This window comes from Ascaphus truei, chromosome 3, assembly GCF_040206685.1.
Source record: "Ascaphus truei isolate aAscTru1 chromosome 3, aAscTru1.hap1, whole genome shotgun sequence".
Taxonomy (NCBI): Eukaryota; Metazoa; Chordata; class Amphibia; order Anura; family Ascaphidae; genus Ascaphus; species Ascaphus truei.
In genome coordinates this window covers 9,114,632-9,130,190 of record NC_134485.1, presented here as the reverse complement: position 1 = coordinate 9,130,190, position 15,559 = coordinate 9,114,632, and the positions used below count along the sequence as shown (strand labels likewise).

Genomic DNA, 15,559 nt, shown 5'->3' with positions numbered 1-15,559 from the left:
ACGGAATAGTGCCCAGATTAACACGGAATGAGTAGCGCCCAGATAAACACGGAATAGTGCCCAGATAAACACGGAATAGCGCCCAGATAAACACGGAAGGAATAGCGCCCAGATAAACACGGAATGAATAGCGCCCAGATAAACACAGAGTGAATAGCGCCCAGATAAATACGGAATGAATAGCGCCCAGATAAACACGGAATGAATAGCGCCCAGATAAACACGGAGTGAATAGCGCCCAGATAAACACGGAATGAATAGAGCCCAGATATACACGGAGTGAATAGCGCCCAGATAAACACGGAATAGTGCCCAGATAAACACGGAATGAGTAGCGCCCAGATAAACACGGAATAGTGCCCAGATATACACGGAGTGAATAGCGCCCAGATAAACACGGAATAGTGCCCAGATAAACACGGAATGAATAGCGCCCAGATAAACACGGAGTGAATAGCGCCCAGATAAACACGGAATAGTGCCCAGATAAACACGGAATGAGTAGCGCCCAGATAAACACGGAATAGTGCCCAGATAAACACGGAATAGCGCCCAGATAAACACGGAAGGAATAGCGCCCAGATAAACACGGAATGAATAGCGCCCAGATAAACACAGAGTGAATAGCGCCCAGATAAATACGGAATGAATAGCGCCCAGATAAACACGGAATAGTGCCCAGATAAACACGGAATGAATAGCGCCCAGATAAACACGGAGTGAATAGCGCCCAGATAAACACAGAGTGACTAGCGCCCAGATAAACACGGAGTGAATAGCGCCCAGATAAACACGGAGTGAATAGCGCCCAGATAAACACAGAATGAATAGCGCCCAGATAGACACAGAGTGAATAGCGCCCAGATAAACACGGAGTGAATAGCGCCCAGATAAACACAGAATGAATAGCGCCCAGATAGACACAGAGTGAATAGCGCCCAGATAAACACGGAATGAATAGCGCCCAGATAAACACGGAATGAATAGCGCCCAGATAAACACGGAGTGAATAGCGCCCAGATAGACACGGAATGAATAGCGCCCAGATAAACATGGAATGAATAGCGCGGAGATAAACACGGAACGAATAGCACCCAGATAAACACGGAACGAATAGCGCCCAGATAAACACGGAGTGAATAGCGCCCAGATAAACACGGAGTGAATAGCGCCCAGATAAACACGGAATAGCGGCCAGATGAACACGGAATGAATAGCGCCCAGATGAACACGGAATGAATAGTGCCGCCATTTTTTTCCGTTAATACAGATTTATTTTATTTTTTTAAGAAAATGAAAACACCGGAAAAAAAGAAAAAACAAAACACTAATTTCACCCCAAATTAAATGAAAAATGGAATTCCTAGTTATATCCTTTGCTGCTTTGCAAACGCATTGCCTTCCTCTCCGGCAGGGGTTCTGGACATGGTTCCGGTGCTCTGGCAGGGGTTCTGGACATGGTTCCGGTGCTCTGGCAGGGGTTCTGGACATGGTTCCAGTGCTCTGGCAGGGGTTCTGGAGCTCTGGCAGGGGTTCTGGACACGGTTCCAGTGCTCTGGCAGGGGTTCTGGATATGGTTCCGGTGCTCTGGCAGGGGTTCTGGACATGGTTCTGGTGCTCTGGTAGGTTTTCTGGACATGGTTCCGGTGCTTTGGCAGGGGTTCTGGACATGGTTCCGGTGCTCTGGCAGGGGTTCTGGACGTTCTTCACAAGCTTTATTTCTGCTTTCAGGCGCTGTCTCATGCTCAACGAGATGAGTACGACGAGCTGAACAAGGGCGGCGACCCAGAGAAAGGAGCGAGGAGACAGGTGTGTAGTGTACATAATGGTAACAAGACGTGGCGGGCAGACGTGGCGGGCAGTGTGTGACATCGCTCACAATGAGGGTCAGAGCGGGTTTTCGTTTTAAGAGGTGTGGGGCAGGTGGCAACTCCTGCTGGGGGGGCGTAGGGAGGGGACGATAATGCTTCATGTCCCTCTGCGTTGAAATACTATAGTAATATATGATCGTCTATGTACTGAACCAAACTGTGATCTCCTACATAGAGAAGGCCAAGAGATCCTAACTTATTGGCTCCACTTAAGTCTTCAGTCACACTTCGTAGGTAGAATTTACAGCAAAGTGAGGAAGTGGGGCTGAAGACTTAAGTGGAACACTTAGATTAAAGCTGCTTCCCCAAGAGGTCAGCTCCATTAAAATGAATGGGATTCAAATATTATTGAAAAACGTATAAAAGCTTCCAACCTGTGGTATAAGTCAAGTACCACCAGTGGTACCTACGTCCTGCAATGGGATAGTCTTTCACATGCTCGAGAAGATGGGGGAAATAATAGGACTGTATTCCTTATCTCAGATGATCGTGGCAAAGAGAGAGGGACTTGCTGCAGGTGAAGGGTTAAATTGCAGTGATATAGTAAGGCACACAATGACATATTGTAGGTCTGATAGAAGAAGTGCTTTGAAAGATGTACAATTCTGGCGTTTTGCTGCATTGTTTAGGGCAGGGGGGGGGGGGCGGCTCAACTTCAGTCTTCAAGACCCCATAACCGGTCAGGTTTTCAGGCTATGCCTGCTTCAGCACAGGTGGCTCAATCAGTCCCTGTTTCAGCACAGGTGGCTCAATCAGAGGCTCATTCTTCGACTGGGCCTCAGATTGAGCCACCTGTGCTGAAGCAGGGATATCCTGAAAACCCGAGGACTGGAGTTGAGGACCCCTGGTTTAGGGGGGCACAAAGCAATATAATGTTGGTAGTCGTGGTTCAGTGAAGGTGGTACGATAGGGTGGGAGAAGGAATGGAAAGACAAAGCGCAGACACGGAAGAGAGAACAGGAGACGGTGGGGAGTAATAAGGTCGCGCATTTCACTGGCCAATGGCATAAAGGTCAAATATTGGGCAGAGGTTTGAATGTACCAAATCAAGAGCACCCATCTCAAAGAGAGACACCGTGGGCCATGTTTACTAAATGAGAAAAAAAGTGTAGCAAAGATGGCAGGACTAACGAGATCGTAAAAATATAGCCCTCCGGTGCGAAACGCGTCAGAGGATTCGCGCTGCTGTATGATTATTTTTCAATATATATATTTTTGTACGATCTCGTTAGTCACGCCCTGCAATCTCTGCCGTGCCTCGCTACTTTGCTACATTTTTATTTCTCGGGACGACTCCCGGCTGGAGCACGCATTTCGGAAACGGCATTTCGACAATGGGAGGGCAACTCGTTTGGAAGGGTACCTTTATTATTCTTATTGCATTGTAAAGTCAGAAGACAGCCAGTGCTGTTAATTGGGGGGTTTCGGGGAACTGCAGAGAGGGGTGGGAGCCGGGACACTGGCTTCCCGCGAGCCCTCCGACTATACCCACTCCCCCCCGCCCCTTACACCGCGAGTATAAGACTCCGTGATTGCGCACATACATGGGCTTGACTTGAATAATTTGTATCGAATATAAATGATCCTTTCTCAGGACTGTGGGATTTATACACAGCGGCTATGGACATTATGTGTACACGGTTCCTAACAACGGAGTTATGTACAGTGCACCATTCACGGGACTTTGTCCGAATACACAGCTCATGTTTACTAAATGGTACAAATCTATAAGGCACCATTCAGCTGACAAAGTGATAAGGTGCCTTATGAGTTACAATGGTCATTATTTCCAAAAGGATCCCATAATGATGCACTTGAACAGCGCACAGAATGATAATTAAAATATAACCTTTAATAGTGTGTGTATATATATATATATATATATATATATATATATATATATATATATATATATATATATATATATTTTTTAAGGTTATATTTTATTGATTGCATCATTATGGGATCCTTTTGTAAGTAATGGCCATTGTAACCAGTCCTTCAGTACCAGTTTTAGTACCTAGCTGAGCAGGCACATTTTCGTCACGTTGCCTTATGGGTTAGCAGTAGCACCACTTAGTAACATAGCTCTTTATCACTCCTCGCACATACTGAATAATACAAAATAAAGTTATTTCTACACCTTTTTGTCAATGCCAGATTAGCATTTATACTTAATGCAGCAATACACAGTTCTTATATAGGGGGATTCCAACGCCAGTCCTCAGGAGACCCCAACAGGCCAGGTTTTAAGGATATCCCTGCTTCAGCACAGGTGGCTCAATCAGTGGCTCGTCATTGACTGGTCAACTCTAGTCCTAAAGGGCCACCAACAGGTCAGGTATTAGGGCTCAGTATTTGACTGAGTCACTGATTGAGTCACCTGTGCTGAAGCAGGGATATCGCTAATACCTGACCTGTTGGTGACCCCTGAGGAGAGAGTCTGAGCGCCCCTGTTCAAGAAGACGCACCTCTAGGAATTTGCCCCTCAATATTACAGGTGTCACCAGGAATCAGAACCTCGTGATTTCAAGCAACTCGCGATCAGCAGAAAATAATGCCAAAAAATCCCCAAACAAAACGCCATTTTTTCCATTTTGCTAGAAAATATTACTGCGCGACCTTATGTGTATGTAGAGCAATGCCCTGCCGATACCTGCCCAGCGCAGCGCCAAGCATTACCAGGTGTTCCACAGGATAATCCCGCGCCATTGCGGGCCAGCTTGTGAGCGCCGCTGAATAACGGTGAACGCAGCGCCAAAGCGATGGAGACAAATGTGCGCGTCGTCGCGGGAGCGCCAAGTGGCTTGTCCAAAAACACTGGACACAATGGTGAACGGTGCGACGCGCTCGAGACACGCACACACACACACACACACACCTCTCTCTCTTTCCGCTCCATGCTGTTTCCTTATCTTCTTGGCCCCACCCCCAGGCTCCTGACACCACCTCCTGATTTGCTGTAGTACCCAGCAGCAGCCAATCACAGTGGAAGAAGCTGCCCAGCCCCGTAGCAGCAGCCCTGCTCTCTCTCTCTGCTCGGGGAAATCCCGTGGCCCCCCAAAGCCGGTCAGGTCACTATGTCCAGAGGCACGAGACTCCCCCACTTTCCCCTTACCCACATAAAACGCACAAATAATGGCCGACACAGACTGGAGGTATAAAGGCCGCGGCTATGTTTATTTATATATAGATGGCGTAACTGCTAGTCTCGGCCAGAACGCTCGGTAGTGGGTGAAGTAAAGGGTCAGCGACGGCGGCCAATCCGGTCAAGGGAGGCACCGCCCCCGGTCATGGCTTTTGCCGCCTATGCAGGCTAGGCAAGCTGCTGTACCGCTATACACATACATGTCCAGAGAGGTAACACCAGTATACACATACATGTCCAGAGAGGTAATACCGCTATACACATACATGTCCAGAGAGGTAACACCCGTATACACATACATGTCCAGAGAGGAAATACCAGTATGCACATACATGTCCAGAGAGGTAATACCAGTATACACATACATGTCCAGAGAGGTAACACCAGTATGCACATACATGTCCAGAGCGGTAACACCCGTATGCACATACATGTCCAGAGAGGTAACACCAGTATACACATACATGTCCAGAGAGGTAACACCAGTATACACATACATGTCCAGAGAGGTAACACCCGTATACACATACATGTCCAGAGAGGTAACACCAGTATACACATACATGTCCAGAGAGGTAACACCAGTATACACATACATGTCCAGAGAGGTAACACCGGTATACACATACATGTCCAGAGAGGTAACACCAGTATGCACATACATGTCCAGAGAGGCAACACCCGTATACACATACATGTCCAGAGAGGTAACACCAGTATGCACATACATGTCCAGAGAGGTAACACCAGTATACACATACATGTCCAGAGAGGTAACACCAGTATACACATACATGTCCAGAGCGGTAACACCAGTATGCACATACATGTCCAGAGAGGAAACACCAGTATACACATACATGTCCAGAGAGGTAACACCCGTATACACATACATGTCCAGAGCGGTAACACCAGTATGCACATACATGTCCAGAGAGGTAACACCCGTATACACATACATGTCCAGAGAGGTAACACCAGTATACACATACCTGTCCAGAGAGGTAACACCAGTATACACATTCACGCCCAGTATTACCTCTGTTTTACTGGACAGTGTCCAAACACAGGACAGTCCGGTCCAATACCGGACACCTGGTTACTCTACACAGCGCCACACGAGCTGCATATCGAGCCGTCGCTGCGCCACTTGGTGCATTTATTTGGCGAGGCTGCAATTGGCGCTAGATCAAACGTTCGGGTGGAAGACGGCACCCGAGCCTCACCCTAACCTCAGGAGAGATTCCTATCAGCAATCTGATTCCCACTGCTTCAGCGCGATACGCACATGCAGCCTCTCTCGCCCACGTCTCGGTACAGCAGCTGAGCAGGAGGTTCGGCGAGATACCGGGGCGCAGACACATCACACAGCCGGCAGGGTTCGAAGCGCAGAGACACAGTGACGCCGAGTATTCTCCCAGTGCCACGTAACAAGGCCAGACCACAGAGCCGTGCACACGTTAACCCCTTCATCGCCAGGCCGGGGAGAGGGTGTAGCTTGGGGCTGTGAGCAGGGGGGGTAGTTACAGGAAGTCCCACGGATGTACTCCATACTGCTATGGCTTCCAGGCGTCAGGGGAAAGGTGCAGAGAAGAGACACAATGTGATGGCTGACGGGAGCGGGTGGGCAGAGCTGCACTGCAGTCATTACACGGAAGCTGCAATGACAGAAATAAAGCCACAGAGGCCGTGTATCCCGTCTCCCGGCTGCAGAACTGCGGCGTGTGACCAGAGGCAAATACTAGCACATTCATTACTAACGGATACAGTGGGATTGCTTTCAGCGAGATCCATTTCCCTGGGAGATAAAGGGCCTCATGCAGAGAGCATAGAATTTTAAAATTGGCGAATTTCATAAAAAGTAGCTTTTTTGGAGAGTTTTATTCTCCATATGCAGAAAAGTGCGAATTCTGCCATGTTTAACATGGATGCGTGTGGCGAGTTTGAATGGGAAAGATGCGCGCTTCAGAAACGTGTAAAAATAAATTCGCGCCTTTTTTTCCCCCTTTACTATAGGCGGCGAGCGCCATCTTGCCATCTTTTCCTGGCGCGGCAAAAATGCGAAAGTCGCGCCATTTTCTTGGCGCGAACAGCCGCTACATGCCGTTCGCACCTCTCTGCATTCGGAGTAAAAATGGCGAGATGGAGGTTCTCGCCAGCCGCGAGGCGAGTTTTAGAAATAGGAAAAAAAAATTGGCGCGTTTTTCGTAACTCGCCATTTTCTGCGCGAAATTGAACAAAAAATGGCGAGTTTTGAAATAACGATGCTCTCTGCATGAGGCCCAAAGTGCGGCTGTGTGCGCTGGTTATTGTCCCCACACTGCCAATATTATTATCTGCCCCACACTGCCAATATTATTATCTGCCCCACACTGCCAATATTATTATCTGCCCCACACTGCCAATATTATTATCTGCCCCACACTGCCAATATTATTATCTGCCCCACACTGCTAATATTATTATCTGCCCCACACTGCCAATATTATTATCTGCCCCACACTGCCAATATTATTATCTGCCCCACACTGCCAATATTATTATCTGCCCCACACTGCCAATATTATTATCTGCCCCACACTGCCAATATTATTATCTGCCCCACACTGCCAATATTATTATCTGCCCCACACTGCCAATATTATTATCTGCCCCACACTGCCAATATTATTATCTGCCCCACACTGCCAATATTATTACCTGCCCCACACTGCCAATATTATTACCTGCCCCACACTGCCAATATTATTATCTGCCCCACACTGCCAATATTATTATCTGCCCCACACTGCCAATATTATTATCTGCCCAACACTGCCAATATTATTACCTGCCCCACACTGCCAATATTATTACCTGCCCCACACTGCCAATATTATTATCTGCCCCACACTGCCAATATTATTATCTGCCCCACACTGCCAATATTATTACCTGCCCCACACTGCCAATATTATTATCTGCCCCATACTGCTAATATTATCTGCCCCACACTGCCAATATTATTATCTGCCCCACACTGCCAATATTATTATCTGCCCCACACTGCCAATATTATTATCTGCCCCACACTGCCAATATTATTATCTGCCCCACACTGCCAATATTATTATCTGCCCCACACTGCCAATATTATTATCTGCCCCACACTGCCAATATTATTATCTGCCCCACACTGCCAATATTATTATCTGCCCCACACTGCTAATATTATCTGCCCCACATTGCCAATATTATTATCTGCCCCACACTGCCAATATTATTATCTGCCCCACACTGCCAATATTATTATCTGCCCCACACTGCCAATATTATTATCTGCCCCACACTGCCAATATTATTACCTGCCCCACACTGCCAATATTATTACCTGCCCCACACTGCCAATATTATTACCTGCCCCACACTGCCAATATTATTACCTGCCCCACACTGCCAATATTATTATCTGCCCCACACTGCCAATATTATTACCTGCCCCACACTGCCAATATTATTATCTGACCCATACTGCCAATATTATTATCTGACCCATACTGCCAATATTATTATCTGCCCCACACTGCCAATATTATTATCTGCCCCACACTGCCAATATTATTATCTGCCCCACACTGCCAATATTATGTGCCCCACACTGCCAATATTATTATCTGCCCCACACTGCCAATATTATTATCTGCCCCACACTGCCAATATTATTATCTGCCCCACACTGCCAATATTATTATCTGCCCCACACTGCCAATATTATTATCTGCCCCACACTGCCAATATTATTATCCGCCCCACACTGCCAATATTATTATCCGCCCCACACTGCCAATATTATTATCTGCCCCACACTGCCAATATTATTATCTGCCCCACACTGCCAATATTATTATCTGCCCCACACTGCCAATATTATTATCTGCCCCACACTGCCAATATTATTATCTGCCCCACACTGCCAATATTATTATCCGCCCCACACTGCCAATATTATTATCCGCCCCACACTGCCAATATTATTATCTGCCCCACACTGCCAATATTATTATCTGCCCCACACTGCCAATATTATTATCTGCCCCACACTGCCAATATTATTATCCGCCCCACACTGCCAATATTATTATCTGCCCCACACTGCCAATATTATTATCTGCCCCACACTGCCAATATTATTATCCGCCCCACACTGCCAATATTATTATCTGCCCCACACTGCCAATATTATGTGCCCCATACTGCCAATATTATTATCTGCCCCACACTGCCAATATTATTATCTGCCCCACACTGCCAATATTATTATCTGCCCCACACTGCCAATATTATTATCTGCCCCACACTGCCAATATTATTATCTGCCCCACACTGCCAATATTATTATCTGCCCCACACTGCCAATATTATTATCTGCCCCACACTGCCAATATTATTACCTGCCCCACACTGCCAATATTATTATCTGCCCCATACTGCCAATATTATTATCTGCCCCATACTGCCAATATTATTATCCGCCCCACACTGCCAATATTATTATCCGCCCCACACTGCCAATATTATTATCTGCCCCACACTGCTAATATTATTACCTGCCCCACACTGCTAATATTATTACCTGCCCCACACTGCCAATATTATTACCTGCCCCACACTGCCAATATTATTACCTGCCCCACACTGCCAATATTATTATCTGCCCCACACTGCCAATATTATTACCTGCCCCACACTGCCAATATTATTACCTGCCCCACACTGCCAATATTATTACCTGCCCCACACTGCCAATATTATTACCTGCCCCACACTGCCAATATTATTACCTGCCCCACACTGCCAATATTATTATCTGCCCCACACTGCCAATATTATTATCTGCCCCACACTGCCAATATTATTATCTGCCCCACACTGCCAATATTATTATCTGCCCCACACTGCCAATATTATTATCTGCCCCACACTGCCAATATTATTATCTGCCCCACACTGCCAATATTATTATCTGCCACACACTGCCAATATTATTATCTGCCCCACACTGCCAATATTATTATCCGCCCCACACTGCCAATATTATTACCTGCCCCACACTGCCAATATTATTACCTGCCCCATACTGCCAATATTATTATCTGCCCCACACTGCCAATATTATTACCTGCCCCACACTGCCAATATTATTACCTGCCCCACACTGCCAATATTATTATCTGCCCCACACTGCCAATATTATTATCTGCCCCACACTGCTAATTTTATTATCTGCCCCACACTGCCAATATTATTATCTGCCCCACACTGCCAATATTATTATCTGCCCCACACTGCCAATATTATTATCTGCCCCACACTGCCAATATTATTATCTGCCCCACACTGCCAATATTATTATCTGCCCCACACTGCCAATATTATTATCTGCCCCACACTGCCAATATTATTATCTGCCCCACACTGCCAATATTATTATCTGCCCCACACTGCCAATATTATTATCTGCCCCACACTGCCAATATTATTACCTGCCCCACACTGCCAATATTATTACCTGCCCCACACTGCCAATATTATTATCTGCCCCACACTGCCAATATTATTATCTGCCCCACACTGCCAATATTATTGTCTGCCCAACACTGCCAATATTATTACCTGCCCCACACTGCCAATATTATTATCTGCCCCACACTGCCAATATTATTATCTGCCCCACACTGCCAATATTATTATCTGCCCCACACTGCCAATATTATTACCTGCCCCACACTGCCAATATTATTATCTGCCCCATACTGCTAATATTATCTGCCCCACACTGCCAATATTATTATCTGCCCCACACTGCCAATATTATTATCTGCCCCACACTGCCAATATTATTATCTGCCCCACACTGCCAATATTATTATCTGCCCCACACTGCCAATATTATTATCTGCCCCACACTGCCAATATTATTATCTGCCCCACACTGCCAATATTATTATCTGCCCCACACTGCTAATATTATCTGCCCCACATTGCCAATATTATTATCTGCCCCACACTGCCAATATTATTATCTGCCCCACACTGCCAATATTATTATCTGCCCCACACTGCCAATATTATTATCTGCCCCACACTGCCAATATTATTACCTGCCCCACACTGCCAATATTATTACCTGCCCCACACTGCCAATATTATTACCTGCCCCACACTGCCAATATTATTATCTGCCCCACACTGCCAATATTATTACCTGCCCCACACTGCCAATATTATTACCTGCCCCACACTGCCAATATTATTATCTGACCCATACTGCCAATATTATTATCTGCCCCACACTGCCAATATTATCTGCCCCACACTGCCAATATTATTATCTGCCCCACACTGCCAATATTATTATCTGCCCCACACTGCCAATATTATTATCTGCCCCACACTGCCAATATTATTATCTGCCCCACACTGCCAATATTATTATCTGCCCCACACTGCCAATATTATTATCCGCCCCACACTGCCAATATTATTATCTGCCCCACACTGCCAATATTATTATCTGCCCCACACTGCCAATATTATTATCTGCCCCACACTGCCAATATTATTATCTGCCCCACACTGCCAATATTATTATCTGCCCCACACTGCCAATATTATTATCCGCCCCACACTGCCAATATTATTATCTGCCCCACACTGCCAATATTATTATCTGCCCCACACTGCCAATATTATTATCTGCCCCACACTGCCAATATTATTATCCGCCCCACACTGCCAATATTATTATCTGCCCCACACTGCCAATATTATTATCTGCCCCACACTGCCAATATTATTATCTGCCCCACACTGCCAATATTATTATCCGCCCCACACTGCCAATATTATTATCTGCCCCACACTGCCAATATTATTATCTGCCCCACACTGCCAATATTATTATCCGCCCCACACTGCCAATATTATTATCTGCCCCACACTGCCAATATTATGTGCCCCATACTGCCAATATTATTATCTGCCCCACACTGCCAATATTATTATCCGCCCCACACTGCCAATATTATTATCTGCCCCACACTGCCAATATTATTACCTGCCCCACACTGCCAATATTATTACCTGCCCCACACTGCCAATATTATTACCTGCCCCACACTGCCAATATTATTACCTGCCCCACACTGCCAATATTATTATCTGCCCCACACTGCCAATATTATTACCTGCCCCACACTGCCAATATTATTACCTGCCCCACACTGCCAATATTATTATCTGCCCCACACTGCTAATATTATTATCTGCCCCACACTGCCAATATTATTACCTGCCCCACACTGCCAATATTATTATCTGCCCCACACTGCCAATATTATTATCTGCCCCACACTGCCAATATTATTATCTGCCCCACACTGCCAATATTATTATCTGCCCCACACTGCCAATATTATTATCTGCCCCACACTGCCAATATTATTATCTGCCCCACACTGCCAATATTATTATCTGCCCCACACTGCCAATATTATTACCTGCCCCACACTGCCAATATTATTATCTGCCCCATACTGCCAATATTATTATCCGCCCCATACTGCCAATATTATTATCCGCCCCACACTGCCAATATTATTATCCGCCCCACACTGCCAATATTATTACCTGCCCCACACTGCCAATATTATTATCTGCCCCACACTGCTAATATTATTACCTGCCCCACACTGCCAATATTATTACCTGCCCCACACTGCTAATATTATTATCCGCCCCACACTGCCAATATTATTATCCGCCCCACACTGCTAATATTATTATCTGCCCCACACTGCCAATATTATTATCCGCCCCACACTGCCAATATTATTACCTGCCCCACACTGCCAATATTATTACCTGCCCCACACTGCCAATATTATTATCTGCCCCACACTGCCAATATTATTACCTGCCCCACACTGCTAATATTATTATCTGCCCCACACTGCTAATATTATTATCTGCCCCACACTGCCAATATTATTATCTGCCCCACACTGCCAATATTATTATCTGCCCCACACTGCCAATATTATTATCTGCCCCACACTGCCAATATTATTATCTGCCCCACACTGCCAATATTATTATCTGCCCCACACTGCCAATATTATTATCTGCCCCACACTGCCAATATTATTATCTGCCCCACACTGCCAATATTATTATCTGCCCCACACTGCCAATATTATTATCTGCCCCACACTGCCAATATTATTATCTGCCCCACACTGCCAATATTATTATCTGCCCCACACTGCCAATATTATTATCCGCCCCACACTGCCAATATTATTATCCGCCCCACACTGCCAAAATTATTATCCGCCCCACACTGCTAATATTATTACCTGCCCCACACTGCTAATATTATTACCTGCCCCACACTGCCAATATTATTACCTGCCCCACACTGCCAATATTATTACCTGCCCCACACTGCCAATATTATTATCTGCCCCACACTGCCAATATTATTATCTGCCCCACACTGCCAATATTATTACCTGCCCCACACTGCCAATATTATTACCTGCCCCACACTGCCAATATTATTATCTGCCCCACACTGCCAATATTATTACCTGCCCCACACTGCCAATATTATTATCTGCCCCACACTGCCAATATTATTATCTGCCCCACACTGCCAATATTATTATCTGCCCCACACTGCCAATATTATTATCTGCCCCACACTGCCAATATTATTATCTGCCCCACACTGCCAATATTATTATCTGCCCCACACTGCCAATATTATTATCTGCCACACACTGCCAATATTATTATCTGCCCCACACTGCCAATATTATTATCCGCCCCACACTGCCAATATTATTACCTGCCCCACACTGCCAATATTATTACCTGCCCCATACTGCAAATATTATTATCTGCCCCACACTGCCAATATTATTATCTGCCCCACACTGCCAATATTATTATCTGCCCCACACTGCCAATATTATTATCTGCCCCACACTGCCAATATTATTACCTGCCCCACACTGCCAATATTATTATCTGCCCCACACTGCCAATATTATTATCTGCCCCACACTGCCAATATTATTATCTGCCCCATACTGCTAATATTATTATCTGCCCCATACTGCCAATATTATTATCTGCCCCATACTGCTAATATTATTATCTGCCCCATACTGCTAATATTATTATCTGCCCCATACTGCCAATATTATTATCTGCCCCATACTGCTAATATTATTATCTGCCCCACACTGCCAATATTATTATCTGCCCCACACTGCCAATATTATTATCTGCCCCACACTGCCAATATTATTATCTGCCCCATACTGCCAATATTATTATCTGCCCCATACGGCTAATATTATGTGCCCCACACTGCCAATATTATTATCTGCCCCACACTGCCAATATTATTATCTGCCCCACACTGCCAATATTATTATCTGCCCCATACTGCCAATATTATTATCTGCCCCACATTGCCAATATTATTATCTGCCCCATACTGCTAATATTATCTGCCCCATACTGCTAATATTAGTATCTGCCCCATACTGCTAATATTATCTGCCCCACACTGCCAATATTATTATCTGCCCCATACTGCCAATATTATTATCTGCCCCATACTGCTAATATTATCTGCCCCACACTGCCAATATTATTATCTGCCCCATACTGCCAATATTATTATCTGCCCCACACTGCCAATATTATTATCTGCCCCATACTGCCAATATTATTATCTGCCCCACACTGCTAATATTATTATCTGCCCCACACTGCCAATATTATTATCTGCCCCACACTGCTAATATTATGTGCCCCACACTGCCAATATTATTATCTGCCCCACACTGCCAATATTATTATCTGCCCCACACTGCCAATATTATTATCTGCCCCACACTGCCAATATTATTATCTGCCCCACACTGCCAATATTATTATCTGCCCCACACTACCAATATTATTATGTGCCCCACACTGCCAATATTATTATCTGCCCCACACTGCAAATATTATTATCTGCCCCACACTGCCAATATTATTATCTGCCCCACACTGCCAATATTATTATCTGCCCCACACTGCCAATATTATTATCTGCCCCACACTGCTAATATTATTATCTGCCCCACACTGCCAATATTATTATCTGCCCCACACTGCCAATATTATTATCTGCCCCACACTGCCAATATTATTATCCGCCCCACACTGCCAATATTATTATCTGCCCCACACTGCCAATATTATTATCTGCCCCATACTGCCAATATTATTATCTGCCCCATACTGCCAATATTATTATCTGCCCCACACTGCCAATATTATTATCTGCCCCACACTGCCAATATTATTATCTGCCCCACACTGCCAATATTATTATCTGCCCCACACTGCCAATATTATTATCTGCCCCACACTGCCAATATTATTATCTGCCCCACACTGCCAATATTATTATCCGCCCCACACTGCCAATATTATTATC

The 15,559-nt window shown here is 45.3% G+C and overlaps 1 protein-coding gene across 2 annotated transcripts in view; it reads left to right on the top strand.

Annotated features, from left to right (window-relative positions):
• Positions 1 to 15,559, top strand: part of CD247 (CD247 molecule) — a 185,243-nt gene that overhangs the window by 146,747 nt on the left and 22,937 nt on the right. For both annotated transcript variants that reach the window (XM_075593615.1, XM_075593613.1), the window contains one exon: positions 1,732 to 1,809. In XM_075593615.1, the coding sequence (XP_075449730.1) occupies positions 1,732 to 1,809 (78 nt within the window). The remainder of the gene's footprint in view (positions 1 to 1,731; positions 1,810 to 15,559) is intronic.